At 38.3% G+C, this 13,458-nt stretch overlaps 1 protein-coding gene across 1 annotated transcript in view; it reads right to left on the bottom strand.

The window, feature by feature from the left end:
- Positions 1 to 6,639, bottom strand: part of N4BP2 (NEDD4 binding protein 2) — a 22,636-nt gene extending 15,997 nt beyond the window's left edge. Inside the window, exons 1-4 of the mRNA XM_009074392.1 lie at positions 6,423 to 6,639; positions 3,362 to 4,592; positions 2,393 to 2,517; positions 1,132 to 1,220 (exon numbers count right to left, since the gene is read on the bottom strand). Coding sequence (XP_009072640.1) covers positions 1,132 to 1,220; positions 2,393 to 2,517; positions 3,362 to 4,592; positions 6,423 to 6,639 — 1,662 coding nt within the window. The remainder of the gene's footprint in view (positions 1 to 1,131; positions 1,221 to 2,392; positions 2,518 to 3,361; positions 4,593 to 6,422) is intronic.
- Positions 6,640 to 13,458: the final 6,819 nt, after the last annotated feature.

Below are 13,458 nucleotides of genomic sequence, written 5' to 3'. Positions count from 1 at the left end.
TGCTTTTAGAAAAAATTTTTGTCCCCTTACCAAACCCTGCACTTCTGGAAGAACTTTTGTTGCATCTTTATTTCAGTACACAGTAAAATTAAAGGCATAATTTATTAAAGAACCATTAATCTGACAATTGTCAATACATGCAAGGAAAATAAACATTTTATCAATAAAAATGATTTGTGTTAAGTCCCACTGCTCACTAATCCACTACCACATGCAGCATATCTAGAGCATCTGCTCAAAAGCTGTCAATTCTATGTACTACACTCTCTGATATGCCATGGAAAGAAATCCCAGATCTACTTCATAACATTTCTTCCAATGTATTATTTCTGTTAACCAGAGCCAATTTCATTCAATAATGCAGTTCTAACTACCAACCAAAACAATAAATGACCAACAGCAAAATAAGAGCTAGACTCTGAAACTGCTGATGCCCTATTAGAAACTATTAAATAAAAAGGAGAGAAAGTCCAGAAAACTGCAGCATAAGAAATTTGTAACAAGAGTTCATCAAGTTATTTAAATCATTAAATATAACTTTAGAAGTTAAATATAAATTAAAGCATGTCTCTTTTAGTCACTAAATAAAAGCACTACACTACTAGCATAAAATAGTGCAAGTGCATTACTTTGATTACATCGCTTCAATAAAAAATATTACATAAATCTGCTTAACTTCAAGCAAACTGGCAATATTTGATAAACTCAGCCCTCCAGCTGGTCAGCTGGTATCTGCCCCTATGTCATATTTAGGATGAAACTGAGTTTTCAAGTCACACGGAGCACCAAACACAACAGTAATTAATTACTGTTAATTATATTTTTAAAGCAACTTCTAATTTTACTGACGATATAAAAGAGGAACAAAATGCAGTTTCCTCAGCAATATTTATTTTTGGCCCCAAGTGCAAAGCACTTTTCTTTGTCTCTTGGAAACTAGGCCAAGTCAATACTCAGATATGCAGAGTGTGACACTAGGTAATATGCTTCCATGTAACACTTCCTTTTTACACTCCACAATCCCTTGTGGAGTAACAGCTAGACTGAGAAAGACAACCCCATTTTAAAACATATGTTGTTTCCATGCTTGTCAATAATCCCTTTTCACATTGATAAAATTGTAATACTAACCAAAGTTACGTAAGGCTTCATCTCCCATGCTTGTATGTTTGTGTTGTCTATTATTATAGGAGAGATTCCCATTTCAAATGCTTCTTTGGCTGAAAAACACACATGTAAAAATAGTGTGACATAGTTAATTTCACTACAATAGGGCGAACACAAAACATTTATACTAATTCTCTAAATTTGTTCTATTTTTAAGTAAGTAATCCATAATGATTAACCACTGTGCAAAGAACTCTTGCCACAGCTTGATCTGATTCAAGGCCCTCGACTTCAAAAATCCCCCCCCCCCGTGTGTAAAGCTACTGAGATGTGACATTATCCTTTCGAATTAAGGCATGTATGATAATCAAGGAATGAAAATGCAGACGTGAAATGCACCAAGATGACTAATCAATCAGTATATCAAACTAAAAAAAACTACATGATCACCTTAAAGTGGACTTCTTTGTAGCATACAAAATTCCTGGCTTTATAACAGTCTTAAGATTAGTCCACTCTGTAAACTGCATAAAATATGAAAAAAATCAAAAGAATTATTGTAATTCAAACACACAGTAACGAAATGTTTAGAACTACTAGCTTTGTGACACAGCACCATGATTCTGTAGCTACCTTACAATGTGTCTGCACAATCAAAGTTGTCACTGAATCACACACTTCTTATTAACCCATTTCTCCACTGGCAGAAAGTTGACAGTAGAGAAGTGATCAGGGTTCAAATTTAGGAAGTAACAGCTTAAAAAGAGTTGTTCTATGGTGAGTTTAGTGTAACCCACTGTCAAAAAAGAAACTGATTATGGAAAGTGAAAAAAAAAAATCATTTAGTCAGTCTTGTTCTTATTATTTTGTTTTAAACTTGCCAACAATTTAGTGCTTGAGAGAAAAAAAAATAAGAGCAGGAAAATATTTGTGTTATTTGTATCAACATCCTCATTACTTATTGATTATGCATATCATAATGGCTCCTCTCAGAAGAAATATTTCTGGGAGATGGTACAGATAAGCACTCCAGAAATGAGACACAACCCAAAATGACAAAACATGAGGATGAAACAAAGACACTGGCCTTTTAAACTCAAAACCATACAATGAACAGATGACTTCTGAGTTTGTGCTCATAGTCTTTCTCCACAGGTATTAAAAAATGCTTCTCTGATGGGATAAATGTTTGCCCTGTGACACAGGCATTAGGAGATGGGGCAGCTTTCTTAAACAACACACAAGAATTAACTGCAAATGAGCAAGTCAATCCTGTACTTCTCACCTCGTTTCCTGTTCCAGTCATGAGCTTCCCCTAAGCAATTAGGATCATAATGGTATTGTCCATGTTTATAAAAGTAATCATCAGTACTAAGAATGACTCCATCTGGGTTATCCTCCAGCAAATTCCTGTGAAAGATCAAGATGTAAATAGCTTTTCCCCCTTCTCCTTCCAAGCCCTGATACCTCCTACCATACATAACATTTTTTTTAGTCTCTTTCACAAAACCAAGATTATTTGTAATAGAAGTGGCAAATATAGGTAAGGGGAGAAAAAATATAAAATCACCCTCCAGTGAAATAAAATCTATAATAATTTCCCTCCTTTTACAGTGGCTGAGGATTAGCTAGGGGAGAGAGGTGATAAAGGTTCCCTACAAGCCTCATTTCAAAACAACAAGGGAGGTATTTTTCCATCTACATGTAGTGACACCCTTTCACTCTGACAAATACACAGTCTGCACCAAATGTTTCAGGTGCAGCCAAAAGAGTCTGAGCTCAATCTAGGCCTTAGGAGAGAAAGAAAAGAAAGAAAAAATTCACCCCAAGAAGCTTCACACATACTAATCATACAAAAGAATTCCCAGTAAAAAGCTGGCATATTTCCATCAATGTTATTTGAAGGAAACATCCTTCAAGTAACACTTGCAGGGTGAAACATAACATCAGCAGGGACTGAAAGAACACAGCAGACCTAACACTAAGGCAATGACACACTGCGGGCAAACTCCTTCATCCTGTGACAGAAGTTAAACCTAACACTTCCTATTTCAATTTCCTCCAGAGGTCAAGGAGCTACGAGCAACTCAGCTCTCTGTAATTATTATTACTCATCATGCTGTGCGTGCCACGTAGCTGGCAATCAGGGTATAAGCATAACTATTTGCAATATCAGAAAACTGTCTCTGCCTGTGCTAAATCCTGTGCACAATTAAGCAATTTCTTTTAGAAGCTCACAATATAAATGTTCTACCTTGCCAAATATGATTTTCCTGATCCTGGAACACCTCTGAGAAGAACAAGTACTTGACCTATAAGGTGCATCTTTTTTCTCATCATGTGACAAACACGTGGCTGCTGTGCTTGCGAGAGGTTCAATTTTGAGTTTCTATCTTGATTTCCCCATACCTTCAGAGAAGGGTTGCCATCCCAGGCATTTGAAACCACTGGGGAGGAAAGAAAAAGTCCTTTTTCCAGAGTCCTATAGTCCGAAACAGGTCTCCATTGCCCTGGACTGGGAGCCACAGGAACTACAAAGCTGTGATTTCCACTGGATGGATAAAACGCAGGAGCCATGACATTCCAGTGTTTGTGAGACTGACATGATGGTGTAGAAAGATTTAAGTTATAACCCTGCTGAGTCTGCTGAAAATCTGCAGGGTTTTGTGTTTTGAAACTGGATGTTTCAGGAGAGAGACATGCCTCTGGAAGAGAAGTGTTCTGATGACTGTTAAAGGCAGTCACTACCTCTTCATGCTGTTCCAGGCACCTTGAATTAGGATTTCCAGTGACAGCTACTCCAAGTTCCAGAGGTCTTTGGGAGGACTCATCAGAAGCAGCACACACACTTCTTTGATCCAAAACAGTATCCTGTGTCTGATCAGAATTTTCACATGGTATTTCTCCATTTGATTGTTTATATACTTCTGAAGATACATCATGTTGAACATGCATTTCCGACAAATCAGAACCTTCTGGCATCTGTGCAAAATTGTCTGATGCAGCTGGTGAACTTGCCTGGATGCTCAGGTGACTCACTGGGGGCTGAGAACTACAGAAGTTTTCTAAAACCTCATTATTTGTCTCTCCTTGCTGTGGAAAAAGTAGGACATTGGAACCTGAGTCAGATTCTTCCCACTCAGGAAATTCAATAAAGCCATCATGTTCCACAGGGTTCATTTGGACTATTTGGCCATTTGCAGAATCAGGCAATTCATCACTCAAGCTGTAACTCTGAAAGGCATTTTCTATTAAGGAATCTAGTTCTTCAGTCAGCTGCACATCAGGTGATAGCACCTTTCCTATTGCTTTTTCAGAATTACTTTGTTCTGCAGTACTTTCCCACATTCTTTCACTTGCAACAGATCTTTGCTGATTAACAAGAGCTAATGATGATGATGCTGAATCAAAACCCAAGGTTTTTGAAGATGCTTCCCCTTTGGCATGGGTGGACAGCTCTAGCAGATGATCCATAGCGTTTTCTACTGTTGAATAAGACAGAGAGGACAAAGCATGGTCAGCTGGACAAACAAATGCTGATGTGAATGCAATTTTTTTACCTGAAGCAGCATTTATCACAGCTAAAGAAACAACCAAAAGACAGTTCAACCATTCATCTTTAAACAAAGCTTCTGCAACTCCCTTGATCTGTTTCACATTAGAAATAAAGGCAGAACTCTATAATAGAGACGTATTGAAAAATAATAACCTACTAAGCACGAAGAATCACTAAGGAAATAGTGTCTAAAAATTACTAAGTTTAACTGGAAAAATATCTGAACTGGATGTTTAAATGGATACTTGTTTCTAATCTATCTCATATAGGTGAAACAAACTGGAAAACACTACTGAGGATGAAAGAGAGGAAAGTATGCAAAATACTTTCATTACAGCCAATTTAAAATGCACATTTAATACAGCCTGTGTCTGCATGAATTCTTTGCAAAGCCACCAAGCAGAGCATAGGTTACCAGTGATCAGCATGAACAAAATGAAAACCTGGCACAAGTATCATCCCTGAGGCCTGAAGCAAAGCTGCTGTTTTCCTGACAGTGTAGCAAAAAGTGTGCAAAAGGAGTCAGACTTTAATGGACTTAGACATGTCAAACAAAATCTTCATTGCCCTTACATCTTCTGTACTATGTAAGAGCAACTTTATATTACTCATATGAAAATATGTTGATCATTCAATTTTTAAACTACTGCTTAAAACCACCATTTTAAACTACTGCAGCACTATGGACTCTGTGTATTTACTGAATTCTCCAATAAAGTGTAGATAAATCTGTGATTTTGATAAAGGTGAATCTTAATAAGAGTTCAAAGTTTGAATCAGGAATTCCATCAAATTCAATTTCAAAAGGAACAACAATAATGGTGCTCTCACATTTGTAATTAAGTTATAAACTCTGTACAATTTAGGCAACAAAACAGTCCTTCAATGGCTACCTAGCTTTTGTGTCTATAAAAAAATGCCTAAATCTGCCTTCTTTGCAGAAATGCTTAGAAAAATCTCAGCTAGTCACATCTGATTGTATGAGTATAGATTGATTAAAATGTTCCATATATGACTTACTCCCCTGTCAAATAACTCCTCAGATTTTGCTACGCAGCATCTCATCCAGTACTTTTATTAGAAGCAAATGAACTTGCATATAGAAGAATTTCAAAACCATGAAAAAATGGGAAGGACTGGGCACAGATGTGAAAATAGTCTGTCAGGAGAGGTAGGTATGTAGCTTGGCAGAATACAGGGGAAGAAACACAGTTCAAACAAGGCTGCAGAGAATTCGGCATGACAAACAGAATTTATACTGCAAAAACTAACCCTCAGTGGAGACGCAAAGATGGCAACGCAAAATAAAAGTAAAACAAAAGCTCAATTCAAGTATTAAAGGAAAAACAAATGCTGCCAGGACCACATGTGGCATACCATTAAAAAACCGTGATCTAGAACATGAAATACCCCTCCTGCAGAAACAGTTTAGACATCTAGCAGACACATTGGAAAAATCAGATTCTCCTCACAGCTCCACCACTGCCTGCTCTGTGACACAGGACAATCCACTCTAAACTGCACCTCCATTTACAGAGCACACTGCTACTGCAAATCACTCATAGAAACATTGTCAGACTTGGAGAATCTTGCACAGAAAGAGCTGTAAAATTTCAAAATATTATGACTCACCTGCTCATTAAAAGCTAAACTCACAAATATGCTTGCAACACACCCACACCAACTTTCCTGGAGTCACCCTAGTTAAGAGCTGTTTGCATATGACACGAAACTGTAATGCCAGCAGTACACTATTTACCTTTGAAATCACATTCAGACAGGACCATATAAACCACACTAGGATCTAGGTCAGAAAACATCTCTGACAGGCTGTTGAAGAGCTCTTCTTTATTGACATAATGCACTGCTTGTGACACTAAGTGGCTTGGGACCCCTTGGGACACAGCAACAGCAATTCTGTCAGAATTGCCATTCTTCTGAGAAGGACTTCCACCAGTTTTTCTTCTCCGTGGCATTTTGTTTCCTGAAAACCAGTGTGCTTTTCCTTTTGGGTTTTTTCACATGAGGCTGACAGCACCAAGCTCAAAAATGACAAAAAAAGCTCTCATAACTGGGATACACATAGCAGAAATAGCAGACCTGGAATAAAAAGAGAACAGAGACATTTTAATAAAATACACTGTCACTATTTAGATAGCTAAGAGATCAAAAAAACCCATAAGCACACAGGAAAGTGTTTTCTAGAAGTCTGCCTTTCTTCTCTTCAGATGGCTGACAGCTAAAGACTAGCCTTATTTTCCAGCTAACTAGACACTGAATCTGCATCTGGAAGCGAAAACAAATAAAATGCAGCTTAAAAGAAAAGTCCACTGAAAGTCTGCAATGCAAGGCAGCCAGTTCAGAAATATTCCTCTGCTACTGATGACCAGGTAATATTAAGGAACATCTACATTCTGTTAACATTCAGAAGATTTACTCCTCTTACAAAAGTACTGGAAAACGTAACAGACCTCTCCAAATCTTCAAGAAGTCTTTCATGACTTCCCTCCATCCATGATCTTTTAAGAGTAAACAGTTGGGATTCTTCAATTTTCAGGCAGTGACACAGGTTGCCCAGAGAGGTTGTGAAGTCTTCAATTGCCCCATTTGTATATATTTTTAAATTTCTGTGAACAATTTAAGTATGCTGACTGCATACATATAAAAGAAGTTGGTTTGGTTTTAATTGTTTGGTGGTGGTGGCTTTTCTTATTATTTTGGTTTGATTTTGGGGTTTTTGAACCATCTTTTAATTTCAAACTTATAAAATATTTATCATGTAATGGTCACATGAATCTTCTGGCTTTTAAAAAACACACATGCACATATATATACTGACACACTTGGGACTGAAAAAAAGAAATCTGTATTTGTAATACAAATAAAATAGCAATGGCACAGAACTTACAGTTTCAGCTTCACTGAGATGCCCCGCAGTGGGTCCCTTCTCATCTTTCCAAAACAACCACTGATGGCACTTTTAATAAAGATCTGCTGTTAAAAAATATAATGCACTTTTCTGTCAGGAAACCATACTTTCTAACATACAAATCAGACGTCAGCAGAAGTGGATGGTTCCTCCTGACAAAGGAGTATTCAGAACACAAATTAGAATTTGTACTTTGCTCACTTTAAGCAAAGCTTTAACATCAAGCTATACACGTAATTGGTTTTAGTAGATTAAGGACAGCTAACATTTTAAATAAGTACCCAACACGTCAAGTTGATCTCAAGTGTAAGTTTTTTTAAGGATGACATCTACTTGATTTCAGCTTTTAGACTATTTCTCATGTAAAAAAGCTGACTTAGGTCAGGTAAAGAAATAACACAACGGCAGCAGAATTAGATAGGAATAAACATAAGTCTCCTCACTTGTCATTCCACTTGGTTCTTCACCACAGTTCTTAAGCATCTTGAGAAGATCTACATATCCGTGCTGGTCAAGATTTGTTCCTTCGTGTGGGAAATTAGGCAAAGAAAACCTGGTATATCAAAATAAGGTTATGTTACTTACACCACTTAATTGCAATGCCCTAGTGGTGCTAAGAAACTACACTTCTGTTCATCAAAGTGGCCACAAACTCCTAATCCACTGTGTACACAAAGATGTTAGATCTACTCAAAGTCTGATTTAATTCCAGTGTATGTATTAGGCTACAGCTCACTCCCAGCAACAGTCTTGTGCTTGTAAACAAAGCAAAAAATACCAAACAAAACAAAACTGAGCATGTACACCTAAATCAGGCAAGGAATTTCAAACAAATATTCTGTCACACTCCTAACATGACAGGCTGATGGCTCAATTACTTTATAATACTATTTGCAAGAGATGGAGAAACACATTTCCCATTTTGCATCTAACCTCATTCCACTGCTCCAAAGCATTAAGAACTGCTATCAAAACACAGAGAGCACCTCATGGAAGCAAAAACTCAATAATGAGAATCTAAATTTAGAAAGTAAAAGACAAGTTCCAGACAGAGAATGTTATTCACCTCACTCTCAAACATCTGGCTTCAGAAAAATCACACCAGGAAAGTTTGAAAAGCCATTCAGCAGTTTTATAGAACAACATTTAACAAAGGTTATTTACATATTTGTTCATTTGCACTTTGAGGTTTCATAAAGGGAGCAATTAAGTATTCAAATACAAGCACAAGAGAAGAAAGCAGCCAATGAAATCAAACTGAGACCAATTCTAGTTGTATTATAAAACAAGAAGCTTTTCCTTTTGGACAATGTTACGGTCTCTAAAAAACAGAGTGCCTTCCAGCAGGTTTTTCTCAATAAGTATAAGAGTAGCAAAGAAGATAGTTTGGAAGCCTTTTGCATTCTTCCACTTCTGCCAGTAGTCAGCAACAGAACAGATCACCTAAACACTTTGTTATTGAATGTGAAAATCTATACCCAGCTAGAGGCAAAGTGGTTCTGAAAACACTTCAAGCATCTTTTCTGCTCTTGCCTTCTCCCACCCAGTGTTATTTCCACTGGTTGTTCCAAGGGCCTTGGCTAGTTCAACAGTTTTAAGTAAGATTCTCTTTTTCACATCAAATTCTGTCAAAATGCAAGACACTGACATATAGGTCTCATTCCTAACTAACTTGCACACACTTGTTTTATGCAATCTGTTCTGGTAGGATTTTTTTCCACTTCTGTGATTTTTAATTCTGGTCAAGCCCATAGAGTCTTTTGAAGCTACTGCAAAAATAAATCTTCGAGTATGAAACAAAACCCTCATCCAACTACACACACAGTTCAAGAATACATAACCAGCACAAACCCATCTGAAGGAGACGCTTAGGAAGCAAACACAACTGGCAGGAAGAACAGTTTGCTAGCATGGACTCAAAAGCCCTTTTCCACATGCCATGCCAGGAAAAGAAGTCAACCTGCAGTGGCAGCCAGCTGGTGTTTACAGAAGGTGTCAAACTCCATGTCATGTGGTTTCCTTCTAAATCCATGAAGCTGCTCTTGCTAGAGGCCCTGCATACAGGTGAGCACAAGCTCCAAGAGAGGCACAGACAGATTTGCAGGATGCACATGATTAAACCAGTGAGGTAGGAGGAGACCCATAAGCAAGAGCATTCTCTGGCACCAGGTCTGCTTGTAAAGAGCTACTACTTCAGTACTCACCTTCCTTTTGCTGTGTGCTGAAGGACAAAGCTTGGACTGTGGAAAAAAACAAGTGGCCTTGGGATTATGGAGAGTGCAGATATGCAGCTTGCCCAGTCCAGAGACTGCTCAAAACTCAGGCGAAGGGCAGTGAATGAAACTAACACACCTCTGTGAAATTAACAGTTGCTCTGCACAACAGAATTTCCTTTCTTGTCCTCTCCAGATGAACTTTCATGTCTCTGAGAAGCCTGTATACAACAGACAGCAGTGCCTGGACCTTGTACTTCAAGACTTGGTGCCCCTCTGAGTTGCTGTAAATAGCTTGTAATCTTTCATAAATTGCAACTCTGGCAATATCTAGCTAAGGAGCTATGACATAGCATATTTCATCTAATAAAAAAAGGAAAGTTTAACCTTATAAAGCTGAGCTGGATTCTCCTAATGGGGTTAATTTTAATACTCCTGTATTCTGCTACATTACTGTTTCCTGTTCCTCAAGGAATTTTATTTTCCAGTGACTGAGACCTGGCCAAAGGATGACCATTTCTTTTAGTGCTTGGAAAGCCAGCAAAAAGGTGGCAGGGAGGGTGAGGACTGGTTCTATCAATGTGAGAAGACACTGTGACAGAGGACTGTTAATGAAAATCACAAATGATGCTTATTATTATGGGCACACACATGCAGGTGACATTATGGAGGGAAGGAAAAGCAGAACATTAATGGAATACTTATATAGATTTTCTGCACTGGCAACAGTCAGGGCTGGCAATAAATGCAAATACTACTTTTCCCAAATCTTGGCTTGCTTTAGCTGTTGATGCAAATGAAGACAGGTTTACTTTATTCTTACAAATGATGCCACAACTCTAAACCAGCTGGCAACAAAGGGAAGTGGCTGTCAAAGACTCAGGCTCCAGAGCACAAATCTTCAGACCGATGTAAACACTTAACAGAGCTTCTGCAATGTGCCCAGGTCTTGGTTCTGGTGCCCCCACGAAGGTTTCCTGATTGCACACCTTTCCCTTGTGTGATACACAGAACAACTCAAAGGTAGCACTGTCTGGCCAACTTTCTCCAATATAATCTCTCCCTACCTGAAGGTCTGCTTGAAACCTTCAACCCACAATGCATACAGTGCTGCACTCTGGTGATCCCCAGCTGTCACTTCCCTCCTAATATCCTCATGCAGTTTTCAGTGCTGTGATTCTAAATGAAGGTTTTTTGCACACTGGGACAAAGCTGAAGCACAAGAAATTTTTGAACTTCTGCAAGCAAGGGCTCCAATACAGAAACAAAACAAAGGTGTGCCCAGGTTTGCAGAAAGCACTTGCAAGAACAGGAAACTGATGAGATCATGACTGCTGGAGCATCACAGCACAAGGTGCGTTGGAACTCGAGTCAAGATTTTTCACCAAGTTATCTATTAACCAGTGACCTCAGAACAGAAATAGCCACAGTGAGCTGAGGAGGCAGGTTGGAAATGCACATAAAACAGTTTGTGACTTTTGCTGGTTGTCCACGTACAACAGCAACTTGAGGACCACTCCAGAATTCCCCAAACAGGAATATACCAGAAATCATCATAGGAGTAAGAACAGCTTATTCATGGAGACATCTTAAATGTTTGCTGGGAAAAAAAAAAATCACCTATCAGGCCCTAGGCTGGAAACTACATTACACAGACTTATCAGGGCAATTATATCTACTTCGTGCATTCAGATGTACTCCCACTGCTGAATGCACTGGGCCAGCTGAACACGGCACACACACACAGAGCCATTAAAATACTATTCTGAACTTAATATAAACCACAGACAGATGACCTCATCCTGATCTAGGTATACCAACAAAAAGTTTACAGCCTCCAAATGACTGTCATTACTTACCCCATAGAGACTTAAACCTGTCATTTACTTTCAGAAAGTAGTTTACCTGAGTTCACCTAATACGACTGTAAAAAACATCACCCAGGTCCATTTAAATAGTTTTAAATGGTGGTTTGAGTTAACACAGGTAACTTTTAAGATAGAACAGAGATCAATTACATAAACCAACCCACCTCTATATCAAAAAATCTCCAGTTGAGTCATGGGAAGGAACAGCTGTAAAACTTAACCTCTTCCATAACCACAGCCAGATTCTGGTGACAATGTCAGGCCTCACTCAATTCTGAGAGTCACTGTAATTGACGGCTAATTAATGCCCTATTGACATTTTTACAGTAGCAGAGCTCCTGTGAGAAAAACAAAGGCAGCAACTTCCTAAAACTCGAGGAACTTTTCCAGAGCTAAATTCACATGCAGAAGAACTCTATTTAAAATAATAATTGGATTGATTATGTCAGCCACTTAGCATAGACTAGAGGTCAGTACAGTGAATGTACTGAAGTGAGACTGTGCAACACCTCAGATCTACAATCCCCCCAAACTCCCCAATACAGTATTATTCTGTATTAATTCAAGTCAAGACCATTCTCATTCATAAAACGGACAAGGTAACAAGTAACAATCCACCTACACCATAAAGTGAAACATTTTTAAGTATGTCAGGGAAGTTTGTAACACCATACCTAAGGCACTACTGCACTTGTACTTTGTAACGAGTGAAACATTTTTAAGTATGTCAGGGAGGTTTGTAACACCAAACCTAAGGCTAAGGTACTACTGCACTTGTACTTTGTAACACTCAGAACCTCACTGCCCCCTACTTAGGTGGCTTCCCCAGCTGAAAGGCACAAATGTTAATACAACAGAGGAAGAGTCCTTTAAAAAAAAAAAAAAAAGTGTAAACAAGCCCACAAAAACATAGAGGGCAACTCCGGAGCTAAAACCAACACAAAACTGAAAGACAATAGGAAGGAGCCTATTAAAAAAACAGAATAAATTATTTTAAGATGTGCTTTGCTGCTGTTAAATTTCCCTCACAAGTTCTTCACATAAGCTACAGGAACACAAGCTATTGCAACTTAAAAATGCTGCAACCACATGACTCATACAAACCCTACCAGATCCACGGTGACTGTACCAGGGTGAACAAGGGCTAAAATCCCCAAGCTTTACAAATGTATACCACAACGAAAGTTTTCTGCCCTTCTATAATATTCTTCATGTTTATATCTCAACCCCTGGTTCTCCTATCACATCTGAAGACATATCAAACTTTTACTCCTTTTGGAGGTCTTTTGCTTAAGCTCTATGTGAATCATTCTCATCCTTTCACTGCAAGGCCCTACTGAGATGTGTACTAAACTTCATCAAGATGCTATATAAAAGCATTTTAAATGTCTCTTAAGACTCAAACTGTTCTTAGTCATTTAGAACAAGAAAATTAAAAGTAAATATGTACTATTTTTTTTATTCATCACCTTTTAAGACAGGCTCCTTCAAAGCCCCAGTGACTATATGGTACTTGCTCAGCAAAACTGCAAACCATGCCCAAAACACAGAGTACTACACTACAGGGGAGTTCTACTGAGATGTGCACTATTCATCAAGATGCTATATAAAAGCATTTTAAATGTCTCTTAAGACTCATATTGTTCTTAGTCATTTAGAACCAGAAAATTAAAAGTAAAGATGTACTTTTTTTTATTCATCACCTTTTAAGTCGGGCTCCTTCAAAGCCCCAGTCACTTGCTCAGAGAACTGCAAACCGTGCCCAAAACAAAGTAACAGTGTAGT

The sequence above is a fragment of the Acanthisitta chloris genome, unplaced genomic scaffold, assembly GCF_000695815.1.
Source record: "Acanthisitta chloris isolate BGI_N310 unplaced genomic scaffold, ASM69581v1 scaffold9415, whole genome shotgun sequence".
Classification (NCBI taxonomy): Eukaryota; Metazoa; Chordata; class Aves; order Passeriformes; family Acanthisittidae; genus Acanthisitta; species Acanthisitta chloris.
The sequence above is the reverse complement of the archived record's forward strand: the minus strand, read 5'-3'. Positions and strand labels throughout refer to the sequence as shown.